Source organism: Bos mutus, chromosome 7 (genome assembly GCF_027580195.1).
Source record: "Bos mutus isolate GX-2022 chromosome 7, NWIPB_WYAK_1.1, whole genome shotgun sequence".
Classification (NCBI taxonomy): domain Eukaryota; kingdom Metazoa; phylum Chordata; class Mammalia; order Artiodactyla; family Bovidae; genus Bos; species Bos mutus.
Window position 1 is genome coordinate 64,429,645 of NC_091623.1, and position 26,206 is coordinate 64,455,850.

The following is a 26,206-nucleotide window of genomic DNA, read 5'->3' on the forward strand; positions in this document are numbered from 1 at the left end:
GTACTTTCCAGTATTATATTTGCCACTTCTTTCTATATTTTAATGTATATAATTTTATTCTAAAACTTCATTCAAAGGTATTTTTCTCATCTTCAGATTTCTAGCTGTATTGTCCCTAGGTACACAGATGCATTTATTGCAAAATTCATACTTAAACTGAAGGAAGGCAAAACCACTAGGCCATTTAGGTATGACCTAAATCAAATCCCTTACGATTATACAGTGGAAGTACAAATAGATTCAAAGGATTAGATCTCATAGAGTGCCTGAAGAACTATGGACAGAGGTTTGTAACACTGTATAGCAGGCAATGATCAAACCATCCCCAAGAAAAAGAAATGAAAAAAAGGCATAATGTCTGTCTGAGGAGGTCTTACAAATAGCTGGAAAAGAAGAAAAGTGAAAGGCAAAGGAGAAAAAGGAAAGATATATTCATCTGAATGCAGAATTCCAAAGAATAGCAAGGTGACATAAGAAAGCCTTCCTAAGTGAACAATTCAAAGAAATAGAGGGAAATAGAACGGGAAAGACTAGAGAGCTCTTCAAGAGAATTAGAGATACCAAGGGAACATTTCATACAAAGATGGGCACAATAAAGGACAGAAATGGTACGGACCTAATAGAAGCAGAAGACATTAAGAAGAATGGTTAAGAAGATACAGTAGAACTAAAAAGATCTTAATGACTCAGATAACCACAGTGGTGTGATCACTCACCTAGAACCAGATACCCTGGAGTGTGAAGTCAAGTGGGTCTTAGGAAGCATCACTATGAACAAAGCTAGTGGAGGTGATGGAATTCCAGCTGAACTATTTCAAATGCTAAAAGATGATGCTATGAAAGTGCTGCACTCAATATGCCAGGAAATCTGGAAAACTCAGCAGTGGCCACAGGACTGGAAAAGGTCAGTTTTCATTCCAATCGCAAAGAAGGGCAATGCCAAAGAATGTTCAAACTACTGCACAAGTGTACTCATTCCACATGCTAGCATTGTCACGCTCAAAATCTTCCAAGCTGGATTTCAACAGTACATGAACCGAGAACTTCCAGATGTTCAAGCTGGATTTAGAAAAGGCAGAAGAACCAGAGATCAAATTGCCAACATCCACTAGATCAGAAAAAGCAAAAGAATTCCAGAAAAACACCTACTTCTGCTTCACTGACTATGCTGAGGCCTTTGGCTGTGTAGATCACAACAAACTGTGGAAAACTGACTTCAAGATATGGGAATACCAGACTACCCTACCTGCCTCCTGAGAAACCTGTAAGCAGGTCAAGAAGCAAAGATTAGAACTGGACATGGAACAATGGACTTGTTCTAAACTGGGAAAGCAATACATCAAGGCTGTATACTGTCACCCTGCTTATTTAATGTATATACAGAGTACATCTTGCAAAATGCTGGACTGGATGAAGCACAAGCTGGAATCAAGATTGCTGGGAGAAATATCAATAACTCAGGCATGCAGATGTTACCATCCTTATGGCAGAAAACAAAGAGGAACTAAAGAGCCTCTTGATAAAGGTACAAGAGGAGAACAAAGAAGCTGGCTTAAAACTCAACTGGAGCCTATTATACAGAGTGAAGTAAGCCAGAAGGAAAAACACCAATACAGTATACTAACGCATATATATGGGATTTAGAAAGATGGTAACAATAACCCTGTGTACGAGACAGCAAAAGAGACACTGATGTATAGAACAGTCTTATGGACTCTGTGGGAGAGGGAGAGGGTGGGAAGATTTGGGAGAATGGCATTGAAACATGTAAAATATCATGTATGAAATGAGATGCCAGTCCAGGTTCGATGCACGATACTGGATGCTTGGGGCTGGTGCACTGGGACGACCCAGAGGGATGGTGTGGGGAGGGAGGAGGGAGGAGGGTTCAGGATGGGGAGCATGTGTATACCTGTGGCGGATTCATTTTGATATTTGGCAAAACTAATACAATTATGTAAAGTTTAAAAATAAAATAAAATTAAAAAAAAAAAAAAAAAAGTAAAGGTCAGGAAAGAAAGATGTCTCTGGATAGAGTAGTGTTTCCTATATTGAAGGAAATATGTCCTCTGAGTTGAGTACATTATATTAAAAAGTTACCATTGTTATTGGCATTAAGACTGGCAAATCCCAGATCATTTCTGGGCATACATTTCATTTCAGCATCATTTCAGCATACAGATGATCCCAGATCATCTGTATGCTGGGGGAAGAAGGGCAAGAGGAGAATGTTGGTTATTTTTGTTTGTTTATTTTAATATCTGTGTATTAAAGTCAAGAAGAGTAAGTGATATGAGTTTAAAAGATACATTAAAGTAATGAACCAACAACAAAAAAACTCAACTTTCCAAAAACTAAGATCATGGCATCCAGTCACATCACTTGATGGCAAATACAAGGGAAAACAATGGAAACAGTGACAGACTTTATTTTCTTGGGGTCCAAAATCACTGCAGATGGTAACCCAGCCATGACATTAAAGTACACTTGCTTCTTGGAAGAAAAGCTATGACAAACCTAGACAGTGTATTAAAAAGCACAGACATTACTTTGCCAACAAAGATCTGTCTAGTCAAAGCTATGGTTTTTCCATTAGTCATGTACGGATGTGAGAGTTGGTCCATAAAGAAAGCTGAGTGCCAAAGAATTGATGCTTTTGAACTGTGGTGTTGGAGAAGACTCTTGAGAGTCCCTTGGAGAGAGTCCCTTGTAAGGAGTTCAAAGCAGGCATTCCTACAGGATATCAATCCTGAATATTCATTGGAAGGACTGATGCTGAAGCTGAAGCCCCAATACTTTGGCCACCTGATGCAAAGAGCCCAACTCATTGGAAAGACCCTGATGCTGGGAAAGATTAAGGGCAGGAGGAGAAGTGGATGACAGAGGACAAATGGTTGGATGGCATCACTGACTAAATGCACATGAGTTTGAGTAAGCTGCAGGAGATGGTGAAGGACAGGGAAGCCTGGCATGCTGCAGTCAGTGGGGTTGCAAAGAGCTGGACACGACTGAGTGACTGAACAATAACAACACAGATGCACCATGCTATAAAGGAAAGCTGTCTCTCATCATAGAAAAATCTGAGACAGTGATTTCAACTGTGCGGCATTTACTAACACTGATGCTGAACAAATGTGTAACCTGTCCACAGGGAATAAAATGATGTGATAGAACTAGTGCCTACTGAGTGCTGATTAAAAACTAGCTGTCTTTGTGAAATCAGTAATACAGTCTTTGTGAAATCTAATTTAAAAGTGAGGAATTCAAACGTTCAAGGTGTCAAATAATGTGCCCACATTCATGCCTGTAAAAAGCAGCAGAAACTGATTTGAATCTAGATGTCTGACTTAAACATCCATGCTCTGTTCTGTTTCAGAGTTTTCTTCATCTGTAAAGTAATAATGATTAAAAAAAAAAAATACAGAGTTTCAGAAATTAAATGAGAAAATATCCATGGAAGTGTTTCTCAAGTTATAATGAGCAGTATCAGCATCACATTGCTTTTAAAATATAGGCATTTCTCTCCATGTACAATTAAAATTAATAACCTGAATTCAAAGTTTTTAACTACTGTCCTTCCCCTCTCAGTATACTTAGGAGAGCAGGGGAAATTTTCATGGTAATCATTCAGGCCCATATTATCCAAACCAATAAATACTAAATCCACTTCTTTCCTTTCTCCTATTCTTTCAGTATTTTCATTATAGTATCCAGTGTGAAATGAACTGACTTCACATCAGAAATAGATAAAAGAAGAAGGCATATATAGACTTAAGAAAGCATCTGACCAAAAAAAAAAAAAATCATAATAGTGCATGAATAAATTTACAAATGTGTATCAACAGATATTAAATTAAGACCTAAATCTCTTCTGTTTTGTTATGCTAGAGATTGAGAGCTGTTAAGATGACCAGTAGGCTACACATGCTTATTTAATTTGGGTGACAAATCACAGAGCAGTTTATCAGTACTTCCTTAATAAGAGTAGAAATTATTAATATTGCCCGATATTCTTCTTCTCTTATAAAAGAGAATATAAATATCATGGAAGCTCTATGCCTTAGGCTGCAATTTCCAGAAATGAAAAGCTTTAAATTGGTTTAAATAGAAAGGGACATCTGGGGATTCCCAGGTGGCACTGATGGTTAAGAATCTGCCTGCCAATGCAGGACATATGAGAGCTGTGGGTTCGATCTCTGGAAAGAAATAGTTCAATCTCTGGAAAGAGAAGGAAATAGCAACCCCTTCCATATTCTTGCCTGGGAAATCCCATGGACTGGGGAGCCTGGTGGGCTACAGTCCATAGGGTAGCAAAGATTCAGATATGATTGAGCGTCTGAGCACAGTAAGGATATTTATTGGCTTACACATTCAGAAGCTCAAAGGCTAGACTGGGTCCAAGGCAAGGAGAATGCCATGATTCAACAGTATCCTTGAAGATAAAGACACCCTTCATCTCTCCATTGTGCAGTGTATGAATTCATATTTATCTGAAGACTAATTTCCTTTGTGACTATACTGATCAGGGTTGCATCCTTTCTTGTCTACATGCAGTGGGACAGATATGACCAAGCTTCAGGCATGACAAATGTTCCTTTCTTCAGATTCACGAGGCATGTTACAGGTCACATGTCCCAAGCATGGCAAGGCCATATGCTGACTGGCTTAGGCCTGAGGCCTAGAGATGATCCCTCTGATGAGCCTGTATGAATCATGACCCATCCACAGAAGCGTATCCTTTTCTACCTGGCATCGTGGCTGCACAGTAGTGGATGTAGGAGTGATAGGGTGGCAACCACCACACCTACTTCACACTAATGTCTTTATAAATCTTACCAGTGTAGGTCTCTAGGCAGAAGCATGGTTCATGTGAAAAGACATTTTATGTGGAGACAGGGACAGGGATGAAAAGTCTACTCTTCTGATTTGGTGGTTAAAAGTTTTCTCATTTAACGTCCCCTGGGGAAAAAATCACATATTTTTACTCTGCTCAAGATTAAATATGAACAAAGACCTCTGTTTCATATTTGGGATAAGAAAAAGAAATGCCAAAAGATACAGAGGGGAAACTAGAATTTAGCAATGCCAGAGGATACCATGAAGATATAAGCACTCAGAAACAGAGGAGGATATCAGAAAGGACATTAGATTTTTCACATAGTATGCTATATTGAAAACCAATTTTTATCAAGCTCTTAATGGACAAGTGAACAGATCTGGGAAATGGTTACATCACTTTGCTGATGAACCATACATATTCTAATTACACTCATAATTCCAAGTATACCAAGCTTCCTCATTATCCAAATGTACTTCAACCCAGAATAAATATGCGTGCTATTTTCAATTTAGTCAAGGCTATGGTTTTTCCAGTCGTCATGTATGGGTGCGAGAGTTAGACTGTGAAGAAAGCTGAGCGCTAAAGAATTGATGTTTTTGAACTGTGGTGTTGGAGAAGACTCTTGAGAGTCCCTTGGACTGCAAGGAGATCCAACCAGTCCATTCTGAAGGAGATCAGCCCTGGGTGTTCTTTGGAAGGAATGATGCTGAAGCTGAAACTCCAGTACTTTGGCCACCTCATGCGAAGAGTTGACTCATTGGAAAAGACTCTGATGCTGGGAGGGATTGGGGGCAGGAGGAGAAGGGGACGACAGAGGTTGACATGGCTGGATGGCATCACCAACTCGATGGACGTTGAGTTTGAGTGAACTCTGGGAGTTGGTGATGGACAGGAAGGCCTGGTGTGCTGTGACTCATGGGGTGGCAAAGACTCAGACATGACTGAGCGACTGATCTGATCCGATCCAATTTTCAATTAGCAGATTTAGCAAGATATAAAACATAGTCATAGTCAAAAACAAATTGGTTTTCCTCATATGAGTAACTGCTTTCTTAAAGCATGCCCACGTGTACATGCTTTAAAGAGGTGGTTACAGACCACAATTATGGAATATATTGCCTGAGTTGCTGATTTTTCTCAGCTCTAATAAGGCAAAAAGTTGATCTGTCTATATTACAAGGTTTTGGGGGCAACATAGCTGTTTAAGCAGAGGAAAAGGTAATTATTTTGAGATAAGCTTTCTTAGTAATCAAATGCTTCCATAGTTAGGTAGATTAAAACTATATATCAAGATTTAATTTCTGAAAATTCAGCCAAGAAAACAGCAGGAAGCAAGTTAGTTAACATTAGGAAGATCATCCCTAGATCTATTCAGCTTTTCCTTAGGTGTCCAGCTTGTTTTACTTTTCCAGTCCTTTCTGAATCAAATATTCCTTTGATTCCATCATCCTCCACTTTATACTATTATAACTATTTTTCACTTATTATCTCAGATTTAATCTTCTGAGGAGGCTGGTAAGAACTTAACAGAACTAGTTAGTTAAAATTATATTTTTAAGTACCACTGATACTTAAAAAAATAGTTTATTCTCTTTTTCCCATTTTTTTATTGTTTGCCTCACAAGAAATAAATGATACTTCAGTAACGGCTAAATTAAAATACTTATTACACTGAAGTGATGAACCCCACATGATATATCAAAACCAGATCAAACTCTTAAATGTATCTTAACAATAACCCAATAGCAATATCTTATTAAACCTATACAGTGTCTTAAAACTAAACATATATATAAATAGTTATATAATTTTATACATCTATAGTTTCAGCTCTCTGTCTGGATACATGACTTAAAACTATACATATATATAGTTATAAAATTTTACCTATCTACAATTTCATCTGTTTGGATAAGTCAGTTTATATACATGCATTTATACTAGCATAAATGTGGCCATTCTCTGAAAATTAAAAACTGTGGTTTACAGATTCCACTAGCTATACAGATATGCCTTAGGGATTTTAGATATCCAAGACAAAATACAGAAAATTTGCTACTTTATGTAGAGAAAATCCTCATTAGTTGGGCAAATGAGATGGACTTTTACACAGTCTGCAAAAAGCTTCAAATGTATGTAACTCAAAAATGAATCCATTAGTCAACTCTACTAACATTAACATATTTGCCTCAGTTTATGAATAATAACAATTTAATTGAATGCATATATATATTTCTGAGAAAAAACACAAAGAATAACTCATGATATTTTTAAAGCATCATTTAAACTTTTATCCACTATATAGTACACATATGTCTGCAATTTGTTTCACTAGTAATTGAATTGGTGACAAGTAATTAAACAATAGGTTGAAAATATACATCACTGACATTCTAAAAATATTTCACTGTAACTAGCACTTTCAAATAATTTTCGACATTTAAACAAATTATGTGTTTAAGCTCCCCAGATCTCCTCCAAAGTATAAAAATTTTTACATACACTTACCAACAGTATCACATGGTTCATCTTTGTGTACACAGAAATCCTTCCTAGAAAGAAAAACAGAAAATATTGTTTGTTCCACAAAGTCTATGACTTATTTTTAACAGTTATAATGAACAACTGAATGACACTCTTTATCTCTAAGAATTTAATAAAACTGAAAATAGGATTAACTAATTTTTGATTCTAAGAAAATGTGAGAATAATTAAATTACCATACCTTTTACCTGATATAATCCTGAAACACTGTGTCCTATCCCAGGGATCAAACCCGTTACCTGCACAGCAGGCAGATTTTTTTACCAGTTGAACCACAGGGTAAGCTCTTAGACATAATACTATTGCATATGTACTAGACTATAGACTACTAGAAACATAATTTCTGTGTGCACTGGGAAATCAAAATACTCATGTGGCTTGCTTTGTTGCAGTGGCCTGGAACCAAATCTATAATATCTCCAAGGCATGCCTTTAACTCCATTTCAATTTTTGACATCTCAAGTTAGACAGTTTTTTCTAAACCATTAGTGCTCGTTTAGATTTACCTATATATCTGGCAATTTCTTTTCCCAGTAATATCTTGTATCATTACTTTCTAGAGAGACTATAATTCTTTAAGTGTGAGGACCTATGAATACTACTAAACGGCCCCAGACCGTTTCCTTAATTCTCATTAGTCTGCATTTATTCACAGTGGAAGAGTATGGTGACTGTAGAACTACAGGCTGACTTTATCAGCCCTCAACACACTGAAGATATTTCCTTTTATTCTAGCATTTATAAAAAAGAAGTCTGTCATCAACTTGCAGTTTTCATTCTAATCCCAAAGAAAGGCAATACCAAAGAATGCTCACTACTGCACAACTGCATTCATCTCACACACTAGTAAAATAATGCTCAAAATTCTCCAAGCCAGGCTTCAACGGTACGTGAACCGTGAACTTCCAGATGTTCAAGCTGGTTTTAAAAAGGCAGAGGAACCAGAGATCAAATTGCCAACATCTGTTGGATCATCGAAAAAGCAAGAGAGTTCCAGAAAAACATCTACTTCTGCTTTATTGACTATGCCAAAGCCTTTAACTGTGTGGATCACAGCAAACTGTGGAAAATTCTGAAAGAGGTGGAAATACCAGACCACCTGACCTGCCTCTTTAAGAAATCTGTGTGCAGGTCAGGAAGCAACAGTTAGAACTGGACATGGAACAACAGACTGGTTCCAAATAGGAAAAGGAGTATGTCAAGGCTGTATATTGTCACCCTGCTTATTTAATTTCTATTCAGAGTACATCATGAGAAACGCTGGGCTGGAAGAAGCACAAGCTGGAATCAAGATTGCTGGGAGAAATATCAATAACCTCAGATATGCAGATGACACCACCCTTATGGCAGAAAGTGAAGAGGAACTAAAAAGCCTCTTGATGAAGGTGAAAGAGGAGAGTGAAAAAGTTGGCTTAAAGCTCAACATTCAGAAAACTAAGATCATGGCATCCGGTCCCATCACTTTATGGCAAATAGATGGAGAAACAGTGGAAACAGTGACAGACTTTATTTTGGGGGGCTCCAAAATCACTGCAGATGGTGACTGCAGCCATGAAATTAAAAGATGCTTGCTCCTTGGAAGGAAAGCTATGACCAACCTAGACTGCATATTCAAAAGCAGAGACATTACTTTGCGAACAAAGGTCTGTCTAGTCAGGGCTATGGTTTTTCCAGTAGTCATGTATGGATGTCAGAGTTGGACTATAAAGAAAGCTGAGCACCAAAGAATTGATGCTTTTGAACTGTGGTGTTAGAGAAGACTCTTGAGAGTCCCTTGGACTGCAAGGAGATCCAACCAGTCCATCTTAAAGGAAATCAGTCCTTAATATTCATTGGAAAGACAGAGTCGGACATGACTGAAGCAACTTAGCATGCATGCATGCATTGGAGAAGGAAATGGCAACCCACTGCAGTATTCTTGCCTGCAGAATCCCAGGGACAGAGGAGTCTGGTGGGCTGCTGTCTATGGGGTCACAAAGAGTCGGACACGACTGAAGCAACTTAGCAGCAGCAGCAGTGTTACATTATGCTATCTACAGCTTATTGTATATTTCTAAACAAGAGAAACAGTACATGTTTCATTAATTTGTAAAAACCTTACTGTTTTTCTCAAATGGTATTGCTTTTATTGTGATAAACCTATTGATAAACTAGTTAATTCATTATGGATAATTAAAAATTGGCCATTACCACTCGATACGTTAATATTCACTCTACACAAAATTTTTTCCTTTATATATGACAGATATATAATCCTATTAATACCATTTGCCTTTTTTTTTAACATTGGGAAAAGGATAAGTTTTCATTATTCAATCACTTCACAAAGCTTGCTAATCATTTCATCCATATAAAATTTGAATTTATTTAAATGTAATCTTCACTTGCAATATACTTCATAGATAAAAAATAATAACTTTCTAAATTATTTTTTTAATTACTATTATTTTTTAATTTTATTTTTAAACTTTACAACATTGTATTGGTTTTGCCAAATATCGAAATGAATCTGCCACAGGTATATATGTGTTCCCCATCCTGAACCCTCCTCCCTCCTCCCTCCCCATACCATCCCTCTGGGTCATCCCAGTGCACCAGCCCCAAGCATCCAGTATCATGCATTGAACCTGGACTGGCAACTCATTCCATATATGATACTATACGAATTTTAATGCCATTCTCCCAAATCATCCCACCCTTTCCCTCTCCCACAGAGTCTAAAAGACTGTTCTATACATCAGTGTCTCTTTTGCTGTCTTGTATACAGGGTTATTGTTACCATCTTTCTAAATTCCATATATATGCGTTAGTATACTGTATTGGTGTTTTTCTTTCTGGCTTACTTCACTCTGTATAATAGGCTCCAGTTTCATCCACCTCATTAGAACTGATTCAAATGTATTCTTTTTAATGGCTGAGTAATACTCCATTGTGTATATGTACCACTGCTTTCTTATCCATTCATCTGCTGATGGGCATCTAGGTTGCTTCCATGTCCTGGCTATTATAAACAGTGCTGTGATGAACATTGGGGTACACGTGTCTCTTTCCCTTCTGGTTTCCTCAGTGTGTATGCCCAGCAGTGGGATTGCTGGATCATAAGGCAGTTTTATTTCCAGTTCTTTAAGGAATCTCCACACTGTTCTCCATAGTGGCTGTACTAGTTCGCATTCCCACCAACAGTGTAAGAGGGTTCCCTTTTCTCCACACCCTCTCCAGCATTTATTACTTGTAGACTTTTGGATCGCAGCCATTCTGACTGGTGTGAAATGGTACCTCATAGTGGTTTTGATTTGCATTTCTCTGATAATGAGTGATGTTGAGCATCTTTTCATGTGTTTGTTAGCCATCTGTATGTCTTCTTTGGAGAAATGTCTATTTAGTTCTTTGGCCCATTTTTTGATTGGGTCATTTATTTTTCTGGAATTGAGCTGTAGGAGTTGCTTGTATATTTTTGAGATTAGTTGTTTGTCAGTTGCTTCATTTGCTATTATTTTCTCCCATTCTGAAGGCTGTCTTTTCACCTTGCTTATAGTTTTCTTTGATGTGCAGAAGCTTTTAAGGTTAATTAGGTCCCATTTGTTTATTTTTGCTTTTATTTCCAATATTCTGGGAGGTGGGTCATAGAGGATCCTGCTGTGATGAATGTCGGAGAGTGTTTTGCCTATGTTCTCCTCTAGGAGTTTTATAGTTTCTGGTCTTATATTTAGATCTTTAATCCATTTTGAGTTTATTTTTGTGTATGGTGTTAGAGAGTGCTCTAGTTTCATTCTTTTACAAGTAGTTGACCAGTTTTCCCAGCACCACTTATTAAAGAGATTGTCTTTAATCCATTGTATATTCTTGCCTCCTTTGTCAAAGATAAGGTGTCCATATGTGTGTGGATTTATCTCTGGGCTTTCTATTTTGTTCCATTGATCTATATTTCTGTCTTTGTGCCAGTACCATACTGTCTTGATGATTGTGGCTTTGTAGTAGAGCCTGAAGTCAGGTAGGTTGATTCCTCCAGTTCCATTCTTCTTTCTCAAGATAGCTTTGGCTATTCGAGGTTTTTTGTATTTCCATACAAATTGTGAAATTATTTGTTCTAGCTCTGTGAAGAATACTGTTGGTAGCTTGATAGGGATTGATTGAATCTATAAATTGCTTTGGGTAGTATACTCATTTTCACTATATTGATTCTTCCAATCTATGAACATGGTATATTTCTCCATCTATTAGTGTCCTCTTTGATTTCTTTCACCAGTGTTTTATAGTTTTCTATATATAGGTCTTTAGTTTCTTTAGGTAGATATATTCCTAAGTATTTTATTCTTTCCATTGCAATGGTGAATGGAATTGTTTCCTTAATTTCTCTTTCTGTTTTCTCATTATTACTGTATAGGAATGCAAGGGATTTCTGTGTGTTGATTTTATATCCTGCAACTTTACTATAATCATTGATTAGTTCTAGTAATTTTCTGGTGGAGTCTTTAGGGTTTTCTATGTAGAGGATCATGTCATCTGCAAACAGTGAGAGTTTTACTTCTTCTTTTCCAATTTGGATTCCTTTTATTTCTTTTTCTGCTCTGATTGCTGTGGCCAAAACTTCCAAAACTATGTTGAATAGTAATAGTGAAAGTGGGCACCCTTGTCTTGTTCCTGACTTTAGAGGAAATTGCATATGCCTTAAAAATGTTCTGTCCCAACTGAATGAAAGGAAATAGCCAAAAAAAAAAAAAAAAGAGAGAGAGAAATTTAATTGAAACAATCAAATTGCCCATCAGCACAGATGGGTCTTAAAATTTATGCCATTTTAGTAAAAAAATTATCTTTCTGAAAATACATGCCAAAATTAGAACAGCTCTAGAAAAATGAGCAAAGATGCACTCAAATTTTATCCCATAAATGTAACCACTCAAGTTATCCTAGCCTAAACTTTCAAGTTAAACTAATGGATGGCACTGCCTTGAATATTCAAGGTACAAAACTGAAAACCTTAAGAATCTGGGCAAAACAAGACTGCTGTTAGTTATAACCAAATTGTTTAAAAAAAAAAAAAAAAAAAAACTTTGATTCTTTGACAGCCACTCTAGTACCTAACCTTAACTATTCCCAACCCCTAGCACCTTTCCACCAGGAAGCTACCTTCAAATATGTCATATTTCCTGGTCACTGACTTTATTTATTTATTTTCTGGTTCATAGATCTTTTTTTTTTTAATTTATTTATTTTAATTGGAGGTTAATTACTTTACAATATTGTAGCAGTTTTTGCCATACATTGACATGAATCCGCCATGGGTGTACATGTGTCCCCATCCTGAACCCCCTCCCACCTCCCTCCCCATCCCATCCCTTAGGGTCATCCCAGTGCACCGGCCCTGAGCACCCTGTCTCATGCATCGAACCTGGACTGGTGATCCATTTCACATATCGTAATATACATGTTTCAATGACATTCTCTCAAATCATCCCACTCTCACCTTCTCCCACAGAATCCAAAAGACTATTCTTTTTTTTTTTTTCTAATTTTATTTTATTTTTAAACTTTACATAATTGTATTAGTTTTGCCAAATATCAAAATGAATCCATCACAGGTATACATGTGTTCCCCATCCCGAACCCTCCTCCCTCCTCCCTCCCCCTCCTCCTTCCTCCCTCCCCATACCATCCCTCTGGGCCGTCCCAGTGCACCAGCCCCAAGCATCCAGCATCGTGCATCGAACCTGGACTGGCAACTCATTTCCTACATGATATTTTACATGTTTCAATGCCATTCTCCCAAATCTTCCCACCCTCTCCCTCTCCCACAGAGTCCATAAGACTGTTCTATACATCAGTGTCTCTTTTGCTGTCTCGTCTTTACATCTGTGTCTCTTTTGCTGACTCGCATACAGGGTCATCATTAAGCATCTTTTCTAAATTCCATATATATGCATTAATATACTGTATTTGTGTTTTTCTTTCTGACTTACGTCACTCTGTATAATAGGCTCCAGTTTCATCTACCTCATTAGAACTGATGTAAATGCATTATTTTCAATAGCTGAGTAATATTTCATTGTGTACATGTACCACAGCTTTCTTATCCATTCATCTGCCAAAGGACATCTAGGTTGCTTCCCTGTCCTGGCTATTATAAACAGTGGTCACTGACTTTAAATAACAAAATTTACACACATGACACCCCCCTTCAACTCAAAACTGCTTTTTCAGAGGATCTGAAGTAGACAGTATAGTAAGAGAACCTGAATGGCCCTGGATCATTCAAACGCAGGCAGATACTTCGAGTTTTCCTCTTCACCATTTTTCTTGATGTTTGGTTCTTTTGTTCTTCCTTTAGTTCTGAATACTACACAGAATCTTCTCCATGTATCAAAAAGAATCCAAAAGAACCTCCTCTTGTGTTCAACTTGGTCCACACCGGATTCTGTGACTCAAAACCAACCCCAAATGATATATAAAAATATACCTCCTGATGGTACAACATATCCAGAGATGGAATATAATTACAGATGAAGAGGAATGAAAAAGGTCTGCTGACATTCTTGTAACAAGTAAAAGACCAGACACGGATGATCTAGAAATCAAATTTATCACAAGGACACCGTGCCTAGTTGTAGAGGTTGTGCACTGCTTACTTCTAATGCCTCCTTTACATACACAACAATGTAAATGACTCCCTGTACTGTTGTGCAGTGCACAGCCTATACAACAGGATTCATTATGTGCTTCTCACATGCCAAGCACTTGGGAAGAGAAATAAGAAGTTAAATTTCAAAAAGGCTTCTGCACTGAAAGCAAAGAAGAGAATGATATAAAATCACCTCTGTAATGTGTAAAGGGCCTAGGATCAGTGAGGAAGAAGCCTGGGGAACTGTAATAAATACGAGATAGTCCTATTTTGCAACTGCCTTTGCCAGAAAACAAATGGAGAGAGAAACACCCAAAACAGATGATACTGAACAATATGGCAATCCAGAAAATTAAAGAATCACATGAAATCAAATCTTTACCTTAGGGCCAAGAATCATGGAGCATAAAGTATATTCAGATGTAGAGGGAAAGATATTTTATGTGCTTTTTCTAAATGTACATATCATAATGCATAAGGCTTCAAGATGACTTTGATTTACATAATGTGAAACAAGGGACTTCATCTGTAACTAAACAACATGATAAAACTATGAGAAATGCACTGCTTATTGTCAAGGGCACTTAAGAGTCTATCACACAGCCAATTTCCGTTCAGTCAGCAAACAAATGAATAGAGCACATTTTTTTTTTCCCAAAAAATTCAAGGTCTTATATCCTAAAGGCCTGGAAATATCTTTTAGTACCATTGAAAGACAAATCATCAACAGCATTCTAAAAACTTCAGATCAGACTGTAATTCTTAATCTTCTTCAACTGTACACTGCTTTTCAGGGGATCAAAATAATGTAATCCCAATTTCATAATATTCAAAGATTGTGAGGGGTAAGGGGGACAGAGATGTGTTTGCTGCCTGGACCTGTGATCAAGTGGATTTGAATTCTCTCATTTTTGGCTCATGTTGGCTCTGTGTGCCTGAAGTCTGCATCACAGAGTTTCATTATGTGAGTTTATGGAAATGATACTATTAGACTTTGGCAACTGGGAAGGTCAATAAATCCTGCTTAAGTTCTGATTTATATTGAAAAAAATGAAATGTAGCCTTTAATTTCCAAGAGTGAAGATTCATCTGAGAATAAGTCTCATTGTAGAATTTTATAGTGCCTTGGGATATACCTATAAATGATTCATTCAAAAATTATTCTATGATTTGTATGAAATTAATGTATTTCTGCCATGTCTCTATTTTATTACCCCTTCTATCTTACTAGCCAATGGCATTATTTTGAAACTAACTTTTGGAAGTATTGTACCAAAAGCATTTTAGTAAATACTGAAAAACAAAAGTATCATTATTAAAATTAAATGCTAAATTAAAGAGTATTTTCAAGATATAAAGACTTGTCTCTTCTCTATAATTTCAAAGAGAAATGTGAAAATTACACTAAGAAATCATGGAATTGATAGTTGGGATAAAATGTTTTGTGTTTTTGTTACTATGAACCCATAGAACTAGGTCAGCTTTAAACTATTTACTTCATTGTGTCACACAGAACAATTTAACAAATAAATGACTGCAGATAGGTTTGGACTGATACATACATTATTTACTTGAGTTGAAACCAAAATTAATAACTGAGCTATTATCTCTTCCTGTAAATGTGCTCACATAACATACAACATTTAATGATGACCTAAGATGAGCATTTGCAAGATACTAGGCTGTTTATGGGAGAAGGCAATGGCACCCCACTCCAGTACTCTTGTCTGGAAAATCCCATGGATGGAGGAGCCTGGTAGGCTGCAGTCCATAGTGTCACTAAGAGTTGGACATGACTGAGCGACTTCACTTTCACTTTTCTCTTTCATGCATTGGAGAAGGAAATGGCAACCCACTCCAGTGTTCTTGCCTGGAGAATCCCAGGGACGGGGGAGCCTGGTGGGCTGCCGTCTATGGGGTTGCACAGAGTCGGACACAACTGAAGCAACTTAGCAGCAGCAGGCTGTTTATGAGTTCAGTTTGTAAAATATGGATAAGACCATGGAATACACAGAGATTAAAAATTTTATCTTATTTTTTATAACTTCACTTTCCTGGTGGCTCAGAGGGTAAAGCATCTGCCTGCAATGTGGGAGACCCAGGTTTGATCTCTGGGTCGGGAAGATCCCCTGGAGAAGGAAATGGCAACCCACTCCAGTATTCTTGCCTGGAGAATCCCATGGATGGAGGAGCCTGGTAGGCTACAGTCCATGGGGTCTCAAAGAATTGGACGACTGAGCGACTTCACTTTCTTTCTTTCTTTACAAAGCTAAAGATCTGGTTATCTGTATGATTATACCTACTAAAAAGGGATTTTTTTCTTCCTCGATAACTCAAACCATTCATTTAGACTTTCCTAATCAATGGTGGAAGGTCACTTAGAGAAGTAAACCTTTCCTTACATTGGGCTAATTTTTACTACTAGGGCACTGGAGGGCTTCCCTTGTGGCTCAGCTGGTAAAGAATCCGCCTGCAATATGGGAGACCTGGGTTGTATCCCTGGGTTGGGAAGATCCCCTAGAGAAGGGAAAGGCTACCCACTCCAGTATTCTGGCCTGGAAAATTCCATGGACTACAGTCCATGGGGTTGCAATGAATCAGACACAACTGAGAGACTTTCACTTTCACTTCACTTTTTCAGGGCACTGGAAGCAGTAATACAGAGAAAAGTGATCCTCCAAATAAACTTTAGCCCCACAGGAAAGTAAAGGCAAAATTATATCAGTATCTATCAATATGTTATATGCATATATCATTTGACAGGTTTTTTTTTTTTTTTCCAACTAGATTTTTATACCTGTCGCTTTCCAAAAAACAGAAGCAATCTGCTAAGCCCCATTCTAGGCTCTATTTATCAAGGGGTACAAAACTGATCAACACTTCTGCTAGAGGGTTTAGGAAGTGCACAAAAATCTTTTTTTCCATGAAACATGAAATGGCTTAGCAAAACTACAGCAAATCTTGTCTCCCAAAAAAGTTTTTCCATCAGGTTTTGAGTAGAAATGCTTTTTAGCAAGTGAAGCTTTAGTTTTCATTGATGATGATACATTAGAAAGAACAATCCTTTATTTTGTCTTATCTTTAAAAACCATGGTTTGGGCCTACAGAGTACATATTTAGTCCTTTGCTAGTAGTTCAAGTTTTGAAAATCTGAGGACAAATAATTATTTTACAACTGACTTGAGCCAGCAAACTGAGATTATAAAAAACAGGTTTTCAGTTCTAATGAGCAGGATGAACCTAGAGCCTGTTATACAGAGTGAAGTAAGTCAGAAAGAGAAAAATATCATATATTAACGCGTGTACATGGAATCTAGAAAGATAGTACTGATGAGCCTGTTTGCAGGGCAATAGTGGAGATGCAGACACAGAGAAAAGACTTGTGGACACAGCTGGGGAAGAAGAGGGTGGGACGAATTGAGAGAATAGCATGGAAACATATAATGTAAAAACAGATAGCCAGTGGAAATTTGCTGTAAGATGCAGGGAGTTCAAATTAGGAACTCTGTGACAATGAACAGGGTTGGAATTGGGTGGGAGGTGGGAGGAAGGTTCAAGAGGGAGGGGCATATGTACACCTATGGCTGATTCATGTTGATGCACAGCAGAAACCAACAAAATACTGTAAAGCAATTATCCTGCAATTAAAAATTTTGAAAAAACACAAATATTACTGTAGAATATTATCTAGAATATTCTCACAAATCCCAGATATGACTACTTTTGATTTATTCTTTTAATATGTTATACTAGCCTATGTGTAAGCAAGTAGTTCAATTGCATTTTATGAGCAAAATTTGACAATAATGAAAATGGGCTCTGCTAGTTGCTCAGCTAGTGAAGAATCCACCTGCAATGCAGGAGAACTCAGTTCAATTCCTGGGTCAGAAAGATCCCCTGGAGAAGGGATAGACTTAGCCACTCCAGTATTCTTGGGCTTCCCTGGTGGCTCAGCTGGTAAAGAATCCTCCTGCAAGGCAGGAGACCTGGGTTCAATCCCCGAGTTGAGAAGATTCCCCTGGAGAAGGGAATAGCTACCCTTTCCAGCATTCTTGCCTAGAGAATTCCACGGACTGTACATTCCATGGGATCGCAAAGAGTTGAACACAACTGAGTGACTTTCACTTTCAATTTCACTTTGACAATAATGAAAGATTTTATTTCTAAGCACAAGAGCCAGTACACTGTAATTATTCTAAACAAATACTAGCACTTGTTTACAATCATATATAGATAAAGATGTTAATACACTTTTTTGTGAAAATTCAGAAAGCTATAAAAATATAGAGTCGTCACATAAATTAGGATACTTCTATGCAATAAAACAGTATGTCTGTTTCTCCTTCCAAATGATACAGACCAAATATGAGTGTGTTAGCTTCCTGTTAGCTTAATACATAGAAATCTGTTGCATTTCTATACACTAACAATGAAAGGTCAGAAAGAGAAATTAAGGATTTAATAGATAAATTATCCTATTTACCATCACATCAAAAAAGAATAAAATACTTAGGAATAAACCTACCTAGAGACACAAAAGAAGTGTACTCAGAAAACTCTAAGATACTGATGAAAGAAATATAAGACGACACAAACAGAAAGATATACCATGTTCCTAGATTAGCAGAATCAATATTGTCAAAATGATTATATTACCCAAGATAAGCTACAGCTTCAATGTAATTCCTATCAAATTACAAATGGCATTTTTTTTTTGCAGATCTAGGACAAAAAAAATCTTCAAATTTGTATCAAAACATAAAAGACCCTGAATAGCCAAAGCAATCTTGAGAAAGAAAAAACAGAGCTGGAGGAATCAGGCTCCCTCACTGTAGACTATACTACAAAGCTACAATCATCAAAACAGTATGATCTCTCACAAAGACAGATATATAGATCAATGGAACAAGATAGAAAGCCCCCAAACAAACGTTCACACCTTTGGTCAATTAATCTACAATAAAGGAGGCAAGAATATACAATGGAGAAAATACAGTTTATTTATTAAGTGATCCTGATAAAACTGGATAGCTACATGTAAAAGAATGAAATTAGAACACTGTCTAATACCATACATAAAAATAAACTTCATAGTGGATTAAAGACTTAAATGTAAGACAGGATAATATATAGTTCTTAGAGGAACACATAAGCAGAACACTCTTTGACATCTATTGCTGCAAGATCTTTCTGGATCTACCTCCTAGGGTAATGAAAATAAAAACAAACATAAACAAATAGGATCTAACTAAATGTAAAAATGTTTGCAAAGCAAAGGAAACCATAAACAAACAAAACGACAACCCTCAGAATGAGAGAAAATAGTTGCAAACAATGTGACTGACAAGGGATTAATTTCCAAAATAAACAAATAGTTCATGAAGCTAAATATTAAAAAAAATCCAAAAAATGGGCAAAAGGTCTAAACAGACATTTATTCAAAGAAGACATACACAGACAGCCAAAAAACACACGAAAAGATGCTCAACCTCACTAATCAGTAGAGAAATGCAAATCAAAATTACAATGAGGTACCTCCTCAAACTAGTAAGAATGTCCACCATCAAAAAGTCTACAAACAACAAAATATTCAAGAGGGTGTGGAGAAAATGGAACCCTCTTACACCATTGGTGAGAATGTAAATTGATACAGCCATTGTAGAGAACAGTATGGAGGTTCCTTAAAAAACTAAAAAGAGAGATACCACATGACTTACCAATCATACTCCTGGGTATATACCCAGAGAAAAGTATAATTCAAAAAGATACATGCACTCCAGTGTTCACTGTAGCACTATTTACAACAGCCAGGATATGGAAGCAACCTAAATGTCCATCAACAGAGGAATGGATAAAAAAGATGTGATATGTATATCTTATGGAATATTATGGTATATTACTGGAATATTATGGAATATACTCGACCATAAAAAGGAATGAAACTGTGCCATTTGCAGAGACATGGATGGACCTAGAGACTGTCATAGAGAGTGAAGTTTCATAATCAGACAATGAAAGACAAATATTGTATCATATCAATTATATGTGGAACCTAAAAAAAAGATATAAATGAACTTACAAAACAGAAACAGACTTACAGACTTCAAAAACAAACTTATCATTACCAAAAAAGAAAGGTCGGCAGGGATAAATTAGCAGGTTGGGATTAACATATCCATACTATTACACATAAATATATGTATAGCATAAATATATATGTATATATTGTATAGCACAGGAAACTCTACTTAATATTCTGTAAACCTACATAGGAAAATAATCTGGAAAACAAGAGATATATGTATATGTATAAATGAATCACTGCTGAAAATAACAGCAGAGTGTACACCTGAAACTAACACAATATTGTAAATCAACTATACTCTAACATAAAATAAAAATTAAATTTAAATAAATAATAAATAATGTAGTAAAAATCCAATAGCTTTAGTATATAAGGTAGACTTATAGTCTTTCAAACATATAAAACACTATATGTTTCAGTATTTCATTCATCCTATAGAAATGTAAAGTGTAAATTATTAAATAAACTTTCACTAGATATAAACAGCCAAAAGAAGAAAAAGGAACTGATACTTGTTTCAGAATTCCTAGGTGTCAGGAATTTTACATATTATTTTCTCATTTAAATTTAAACTGTAACATGTTCAGAAAATTACTACAGGTAATATCGAGTATATCACACTAACCCCATAAAACTGTTTTGTCACTCGACAATACTGTCAGCCACAGCAAATGATTCCCAACTGTGTCTAAGATAATGAGGAATGTAATAATAACCATGGGCTGACCAACTAGCAATTAAAAACATTTATTATATAATACTAGAATAAAAGATATTTCTGATAGTATATCTTCCACATTAATAAAAGTTTGCACAGGATTTTATACAATTATTTATGCTTGGAAAATTATTGAATGGTCACTTTATGTTAGATGTTATAGAAGATGTCTTATATTCTTCTCTCTGTACTATTAGCCTCATCATAATGAGACAAACAGAGGTCAAACAGTCAACTCCAAGATTATCAGCTACTGTTTGGGTAAACACAGGTCATGTTTCTTTGATTATCTTTCTTAGTCTTAAAGTTCTATATATTTATATATCATATACGTATATACATAAATACACATATAATTATAGATACAAATTATCCATTAAAGATGTCTATTGCAAGTATCTAATCTTTTCATTTACATATCAATATTTTTGGATATGATGTGGTTTTAATTTTCAGGAAGCCCAAATGATTAATAATTTTTATTTACTGCTTTTTTGTATCCTATCTAGGAAATTACTGTCTTCTCATGGTCATGAAGATTTTGTTTTTAATAAAAGTCTTATAGTTGTAGATTTCTATGATCCATTATGAATTAACATCATACAAGGTGCTAACCAGGGTTGAGATTCATTTTGTTTCAAATGACTATCCATATGTAAACAGACTATCTTTTCATCACTGAATTATGCTAATGGTTTTACTGAACATCAATTGACCATATGTATGTGAGTATATTTCCAGACTCTTTATTCTGTTTCATTGATTTGTATGGCTAATGTTCTGTCATAGCTATACTGTTTTGACTACCAAACCTTTATAATAAGTTTTGAAATCAGAAAATGTAAGTCCACCTGATGTGTTCCTCTTTTACAAAACCTCTTAACTCTTCTAGGTCCTTTTCTTTCCCAAATAAATATTGGAATCAGATTGTAATTTTTAAAACCAAACCAAACCAAATGAAAAACCTGCAGAGATTTTCATTGGGATTATAGTCACTCCCTAAGTCAATTTAGGGAAAATAGACATCTTGATTAAGACTTTGTCTTCCAATAAATAAACCTTTATTTATATCTCTAATTTTTCTCAGCAGGACTATGTAATATTATTTCATTTTCTTAAATTATTCTCAGTGTTTTATGATTTTGGAAGTTACTTTAAAATCTTCCCAACTGTTCACTTCCCCCATATATAAATATAATTCTTCTTCTAAATCGACTTTATATGCCATAGCCTTGTAAATTTCAGTTGTAAAGTCTAGCAATTTTTCCACTAGATTTCTTAAAATTTTCTTTGTACCAAGTCATGTCATCTGTGTAGAGACAGTTTTTAATTTTTCTTCCCAATATTTATACCTTTCGTTCCCCTAACTTATAACCATCAGCACAACACTGAACAGATGAGCTAAGAGTGAACATCCCTTGCCTTGCTTCCAGTCTTATTAGCTATAGATTTTGTGTGTGTAAGTAGGTGTAGACACACTTTCACAGATTAAGAAAGTACCCTTATGAATTCATTAAGAATTTTGTTGATAGGGTTTTTTCAGTCAGTACATTAGTGATATCATTTCATTGTTTCAGGGATCTTTTCTTTCTGACAGGAAGTCAGTTATTGATCTTAATGTTGTCTCCGCTATTGTAATGTATCCCTTTTCTCTAGCCAATCAACATTTTTTTCTATATCTTTGGTTCTCACCAATTTTCCTGTGATATGCCTCAGTCTCTAAGTTGATTTTTATGAAAATAACTAGGTCTAGGTCTCTAGGTTTTTTATGAAATCTGTGAAAAACTTTTGACATTACATCTTCAAATAATTTTCTTACACATTCTCAACTCTCTTCTGAGATTCCAATGCCAGCAGTATTTGGTAAATCCAACATCTAAGCAATCTCAAAAAGTTGGCTTAAAGCTCAACATTCAGAAAACGAAGATCGTGGCATCTGGTCCCATCACTTCATGAGAAATAGATGGGGAAACAGTGGAAAAAGTGTCAGACTTTATTTTGGGGGGCTCCAAAATCACTGTAGATGGTAATTGCAACCACGAAATTAAAAGGCGCTTACTCCATGGAAGCAAAGTTATGACCAACCTAGATAGCATATTCAAAAGCAGAGACATTACTTTGCCATCAAAGGTCCACCTAGTCAAGGCCATGGTTTTTCCAATGGTCATGTATGGATGTGAGAGTTGGGCTGTGAAGAAAGCTGAGAGCCAAAGAATTGATGCTTTTGAACTGTGGTGTTAGATAAGACTCTTGAGAGTCCCTTGGACTGCAGGGAGATCCAACCAGTCCATTCTAAAGGAGATCAGTCCTGGGTGTTCTTTGGAAGGACTGATGCTGAAGCTGAAACTCCAATACTTAGGCCACCTCATGCAAAGAGTTGACTCATTGGAAAAGACTCTGATGCTGGGAGGGATTGGGGCCAGGAGGAGAAGGGGAGGACAGAGGATGAGATAGCTGGATGGCACCACTGACTTGATGGACATGAGTTTGAGTGAACTCCGGGAGTTGGTGATGGACAGGGAGGCCTGGCATGCTGCAATTCATGGGGTCGCAAAGAGTCGGACATGACTGAGTGACTGAACTGAACTGAACTGAAGCAATCTCAGGGTCTGATTCTATTGATTATTTTTCTTTGACCATGGGTCACATTTTCATGTTTCTTTGCTTGACTAATTTTCATTATATTCCAGACATTGTAGATGATATTATAGAGATTCAAGATTCAGTTATATTCCTCTGAAGAGTGCTTTGCCTTTTTTACTTGCTGGTCACTCTGAATGTAGGTAGGTTTGAGTTTATTCTTTAGTAGGGAGAATATACCAAAAGCTCAAGATGATTCCCAAGCCTTCATAAACTGGTGAGACTCAAACTCCAAACTGGGCTTGGTTTCAGGCTTTGTTAAGAGAGGGTCAAGAGAGGGCATTTCTCTGGATCATGGTGCCTATTAAGAAGGCCACTTAATGGTGCCTCTGTTTTCTCAGATAAATGCCTCTAAATGGTGCCTTTGTTTCCTCAGATAAATGCCAGGAGTAAAAACAAGGTATTAGCAAGGTTGCTTTACTCCCATGGCCCAAATATGCTCAATTTCTAGAACCTTAACTCCATAGCAACAGCACCCTGATAAATTTTGGGTAGTTTCTATGTGTAGCTAGACCAGCCTTTGCAAAGTCCTCACAGATGACCTGCACAAGAATTTGGCACCTCTGCCTGCAAAGTATCCTCGTCTCTGGTGCTTTCAACAGGAGCACTGTGTTCTACTTAGATTCCAGCTTGCTGTACCATTAAAAAAATTGTCCCAAGGCAAAGTCGGGTTGGCTGTGGGCCTCACTTAGCAAATTTTCCTTCTTTTAGAGACTGCACTGCTATTTCTTCAATAACTGAAAGCAGCTGCCTCATAAATGTTTTTCCATTTTATAGCTGTTTATTGCAGAGGTCTACTATCAGGTACACCTACATAGCTGGAAATGGGAAGTCTAGTTGTGTTCTTACATAGAGATTATTTTCATCCTTATGAATTATTTATAAGTTGAATAGTTTTTACACAATTCAGCAACAAGAAGCCATTATGAATTCAATAGACTCATTACAGAAAATCATGTTTAAACGTCACTGTGTATTCTGTGAGGTGAAATGTCAACATTGATAAAAAAAAATTAAATTGCTAGTTAACAATGAACTACCATTAATTACTAGCTCTAAGCAAAATAAGCTTATATTTAAGTTTGTAAGTTTATACAGAGTGTTCATAGAGAGTTAACTGTTCTTCATTGTTTCACCTTATATTTATACTCAGTGCTGAAATACAAATGCAGCTCAAAATTAACTAGCTAGAGACTTAATTAAAATTTTTTCTTGTAACCAGAAATTGTTCAGTTTAACATACTGGGCATTTTCCATGATGATGATGATGGAAAAACATACCATGTAGGTTTATAACTTCAAAGTTCCACCAAAATTCATCAGTGCTTTCATTTATCATCACCAATGGCTATGTCTTTGCATCAAAAATAGAAGGTAACTTTTTTTATATTAATTAACCAAATGTTTAGTCACTATGCCAGCCAATATGTGGCTGTTCAGAAATCAGTTATTATGAATTGAGGGAAATGACTAACAGCACTATGCCAAAAGTTTTTTGGAACACAAAATCTGGAATAAAAGCATTCTATGAAGGGATTAATAGGATTAACAGCATGGCCATCAAATTAAGAATGTCATTTAACTGGCTTTAAAAAACTCACCTTGTTATAAGTATAGCTGCATCCACTGAGGTCATGTCCTCTCCCCAGCTTGTTGACATCTCTAAATGTATATCATTCTTTTTGCCAAATTCTTCATGCTGCCACTTACAAAAACTCTCCAGCATTTTCTCTCCATGATGCCCAATATAAAGATCTGCCTGAAAAAGAAGAGATTTCACTTCAAGGCAAATTATTCTCAGATATACAGAAAACTAAAGACCAAGGGGACTTCTTGAATTACTAGAGCCGACTGCTGACCATAACATTAATTAGAACCTGGAAGACATTCAGAATTAATTTTTCCTGAGCTAAAAAATCTTAAAACTTTGTGAAGGTACAATAATTACAAAACCTGTTTAATGCTATTGTGAAAAAGAAGAGAGTTGCAATGGAATATTAAGAATGTGGAACTTTTAGACTTAAATCACTCATTATTTCTACAATTTTAACAAAGGTTTTACAAAGCTAAGCAGTATGTTAAAATGATGCCACGGAACAGTCTCTGTTTAAATTGAATTACAGATAAAGCACATGTTTAAATAAGAAAACAAAACTGTCATTAAAAATTACTTTTAAAAATTGCATTTTGCAAAGTTAAGTTTGTTGTCAGGATTCTTGGAAACTACAAACATTCCATTTCTTGACTATAATTGAGGTATTAACTAAAACTAATGGCCAGTTTTATGTACATTTCAAGTGACTCAGTGGATATTTCTGGATTTTAAGTCAATAAAAAGTAAATCCCTAACATTCCCTTTACTTAAAAGTACCTGGATACAACTTCTCACCCACTGAATTGAACAAAAAACTCAAGACTTTCTTACTGGAGTTTCATGGAGCAGAATAAGCTTTATCACACGAAGATTGACCTGCACACCAAGACTCTTGTGTTGGAAAAGGTTAAAAACCTAAAAGCAAATAAAAATAAAAATCCTAAAATAAAACTGAAAGACATCTTAATTTTTCTTAAAGCCCAGAACAGGGAGAAGTCTCAATTCAGTTGAGCAATTTTATATATTTCAAAAAAAATTTTTTAATTACTTTAAAATTAGCTTAATAAGCAATAACTAATTCACTTTAGACACCAAGAAATTTAGACCTAGCATTCTGATAATATACACTGCAATCGATAATCTAAGCATTTTAATGGGGGTGGGGGCAG

At 36.1% G+C, this 26,206-nt stretch overlaps 1 protein-coding gene across 1 annotated transcript in view; it reads right to left on the reverse strand.

The window, feature by feature from the left end:
• ADAMTS19 (ADAM metallopeptidase with thrombospondin type 1 motif 19) overlaps window positions 1-26,206 on the reverse strand; it is a 270,596-nt gene that overhangs the window by 169,204 nt on the left and 75,186 nt on the right. Inside the window, exons 5-7 of the mRNA XM_070374733.1 lie at window positions 25,869-25,952; window positions 25,045-25,202; window positions 7,349-7,392 (exon numbers count right to left, since the gene is read on the reverse strand). Coding sequence (XP_070230834.1) covers window positions 7,349-7,392; window positions 25,045-25,202; window positions 25,869-25,952 — 286 coding nt within the window. The remainder of the gene's footprint in view (window positions 1-7,348; window positions 7,393-25,044; window positions 25,203-25,868; window positions 25,953-26,206) is intronic.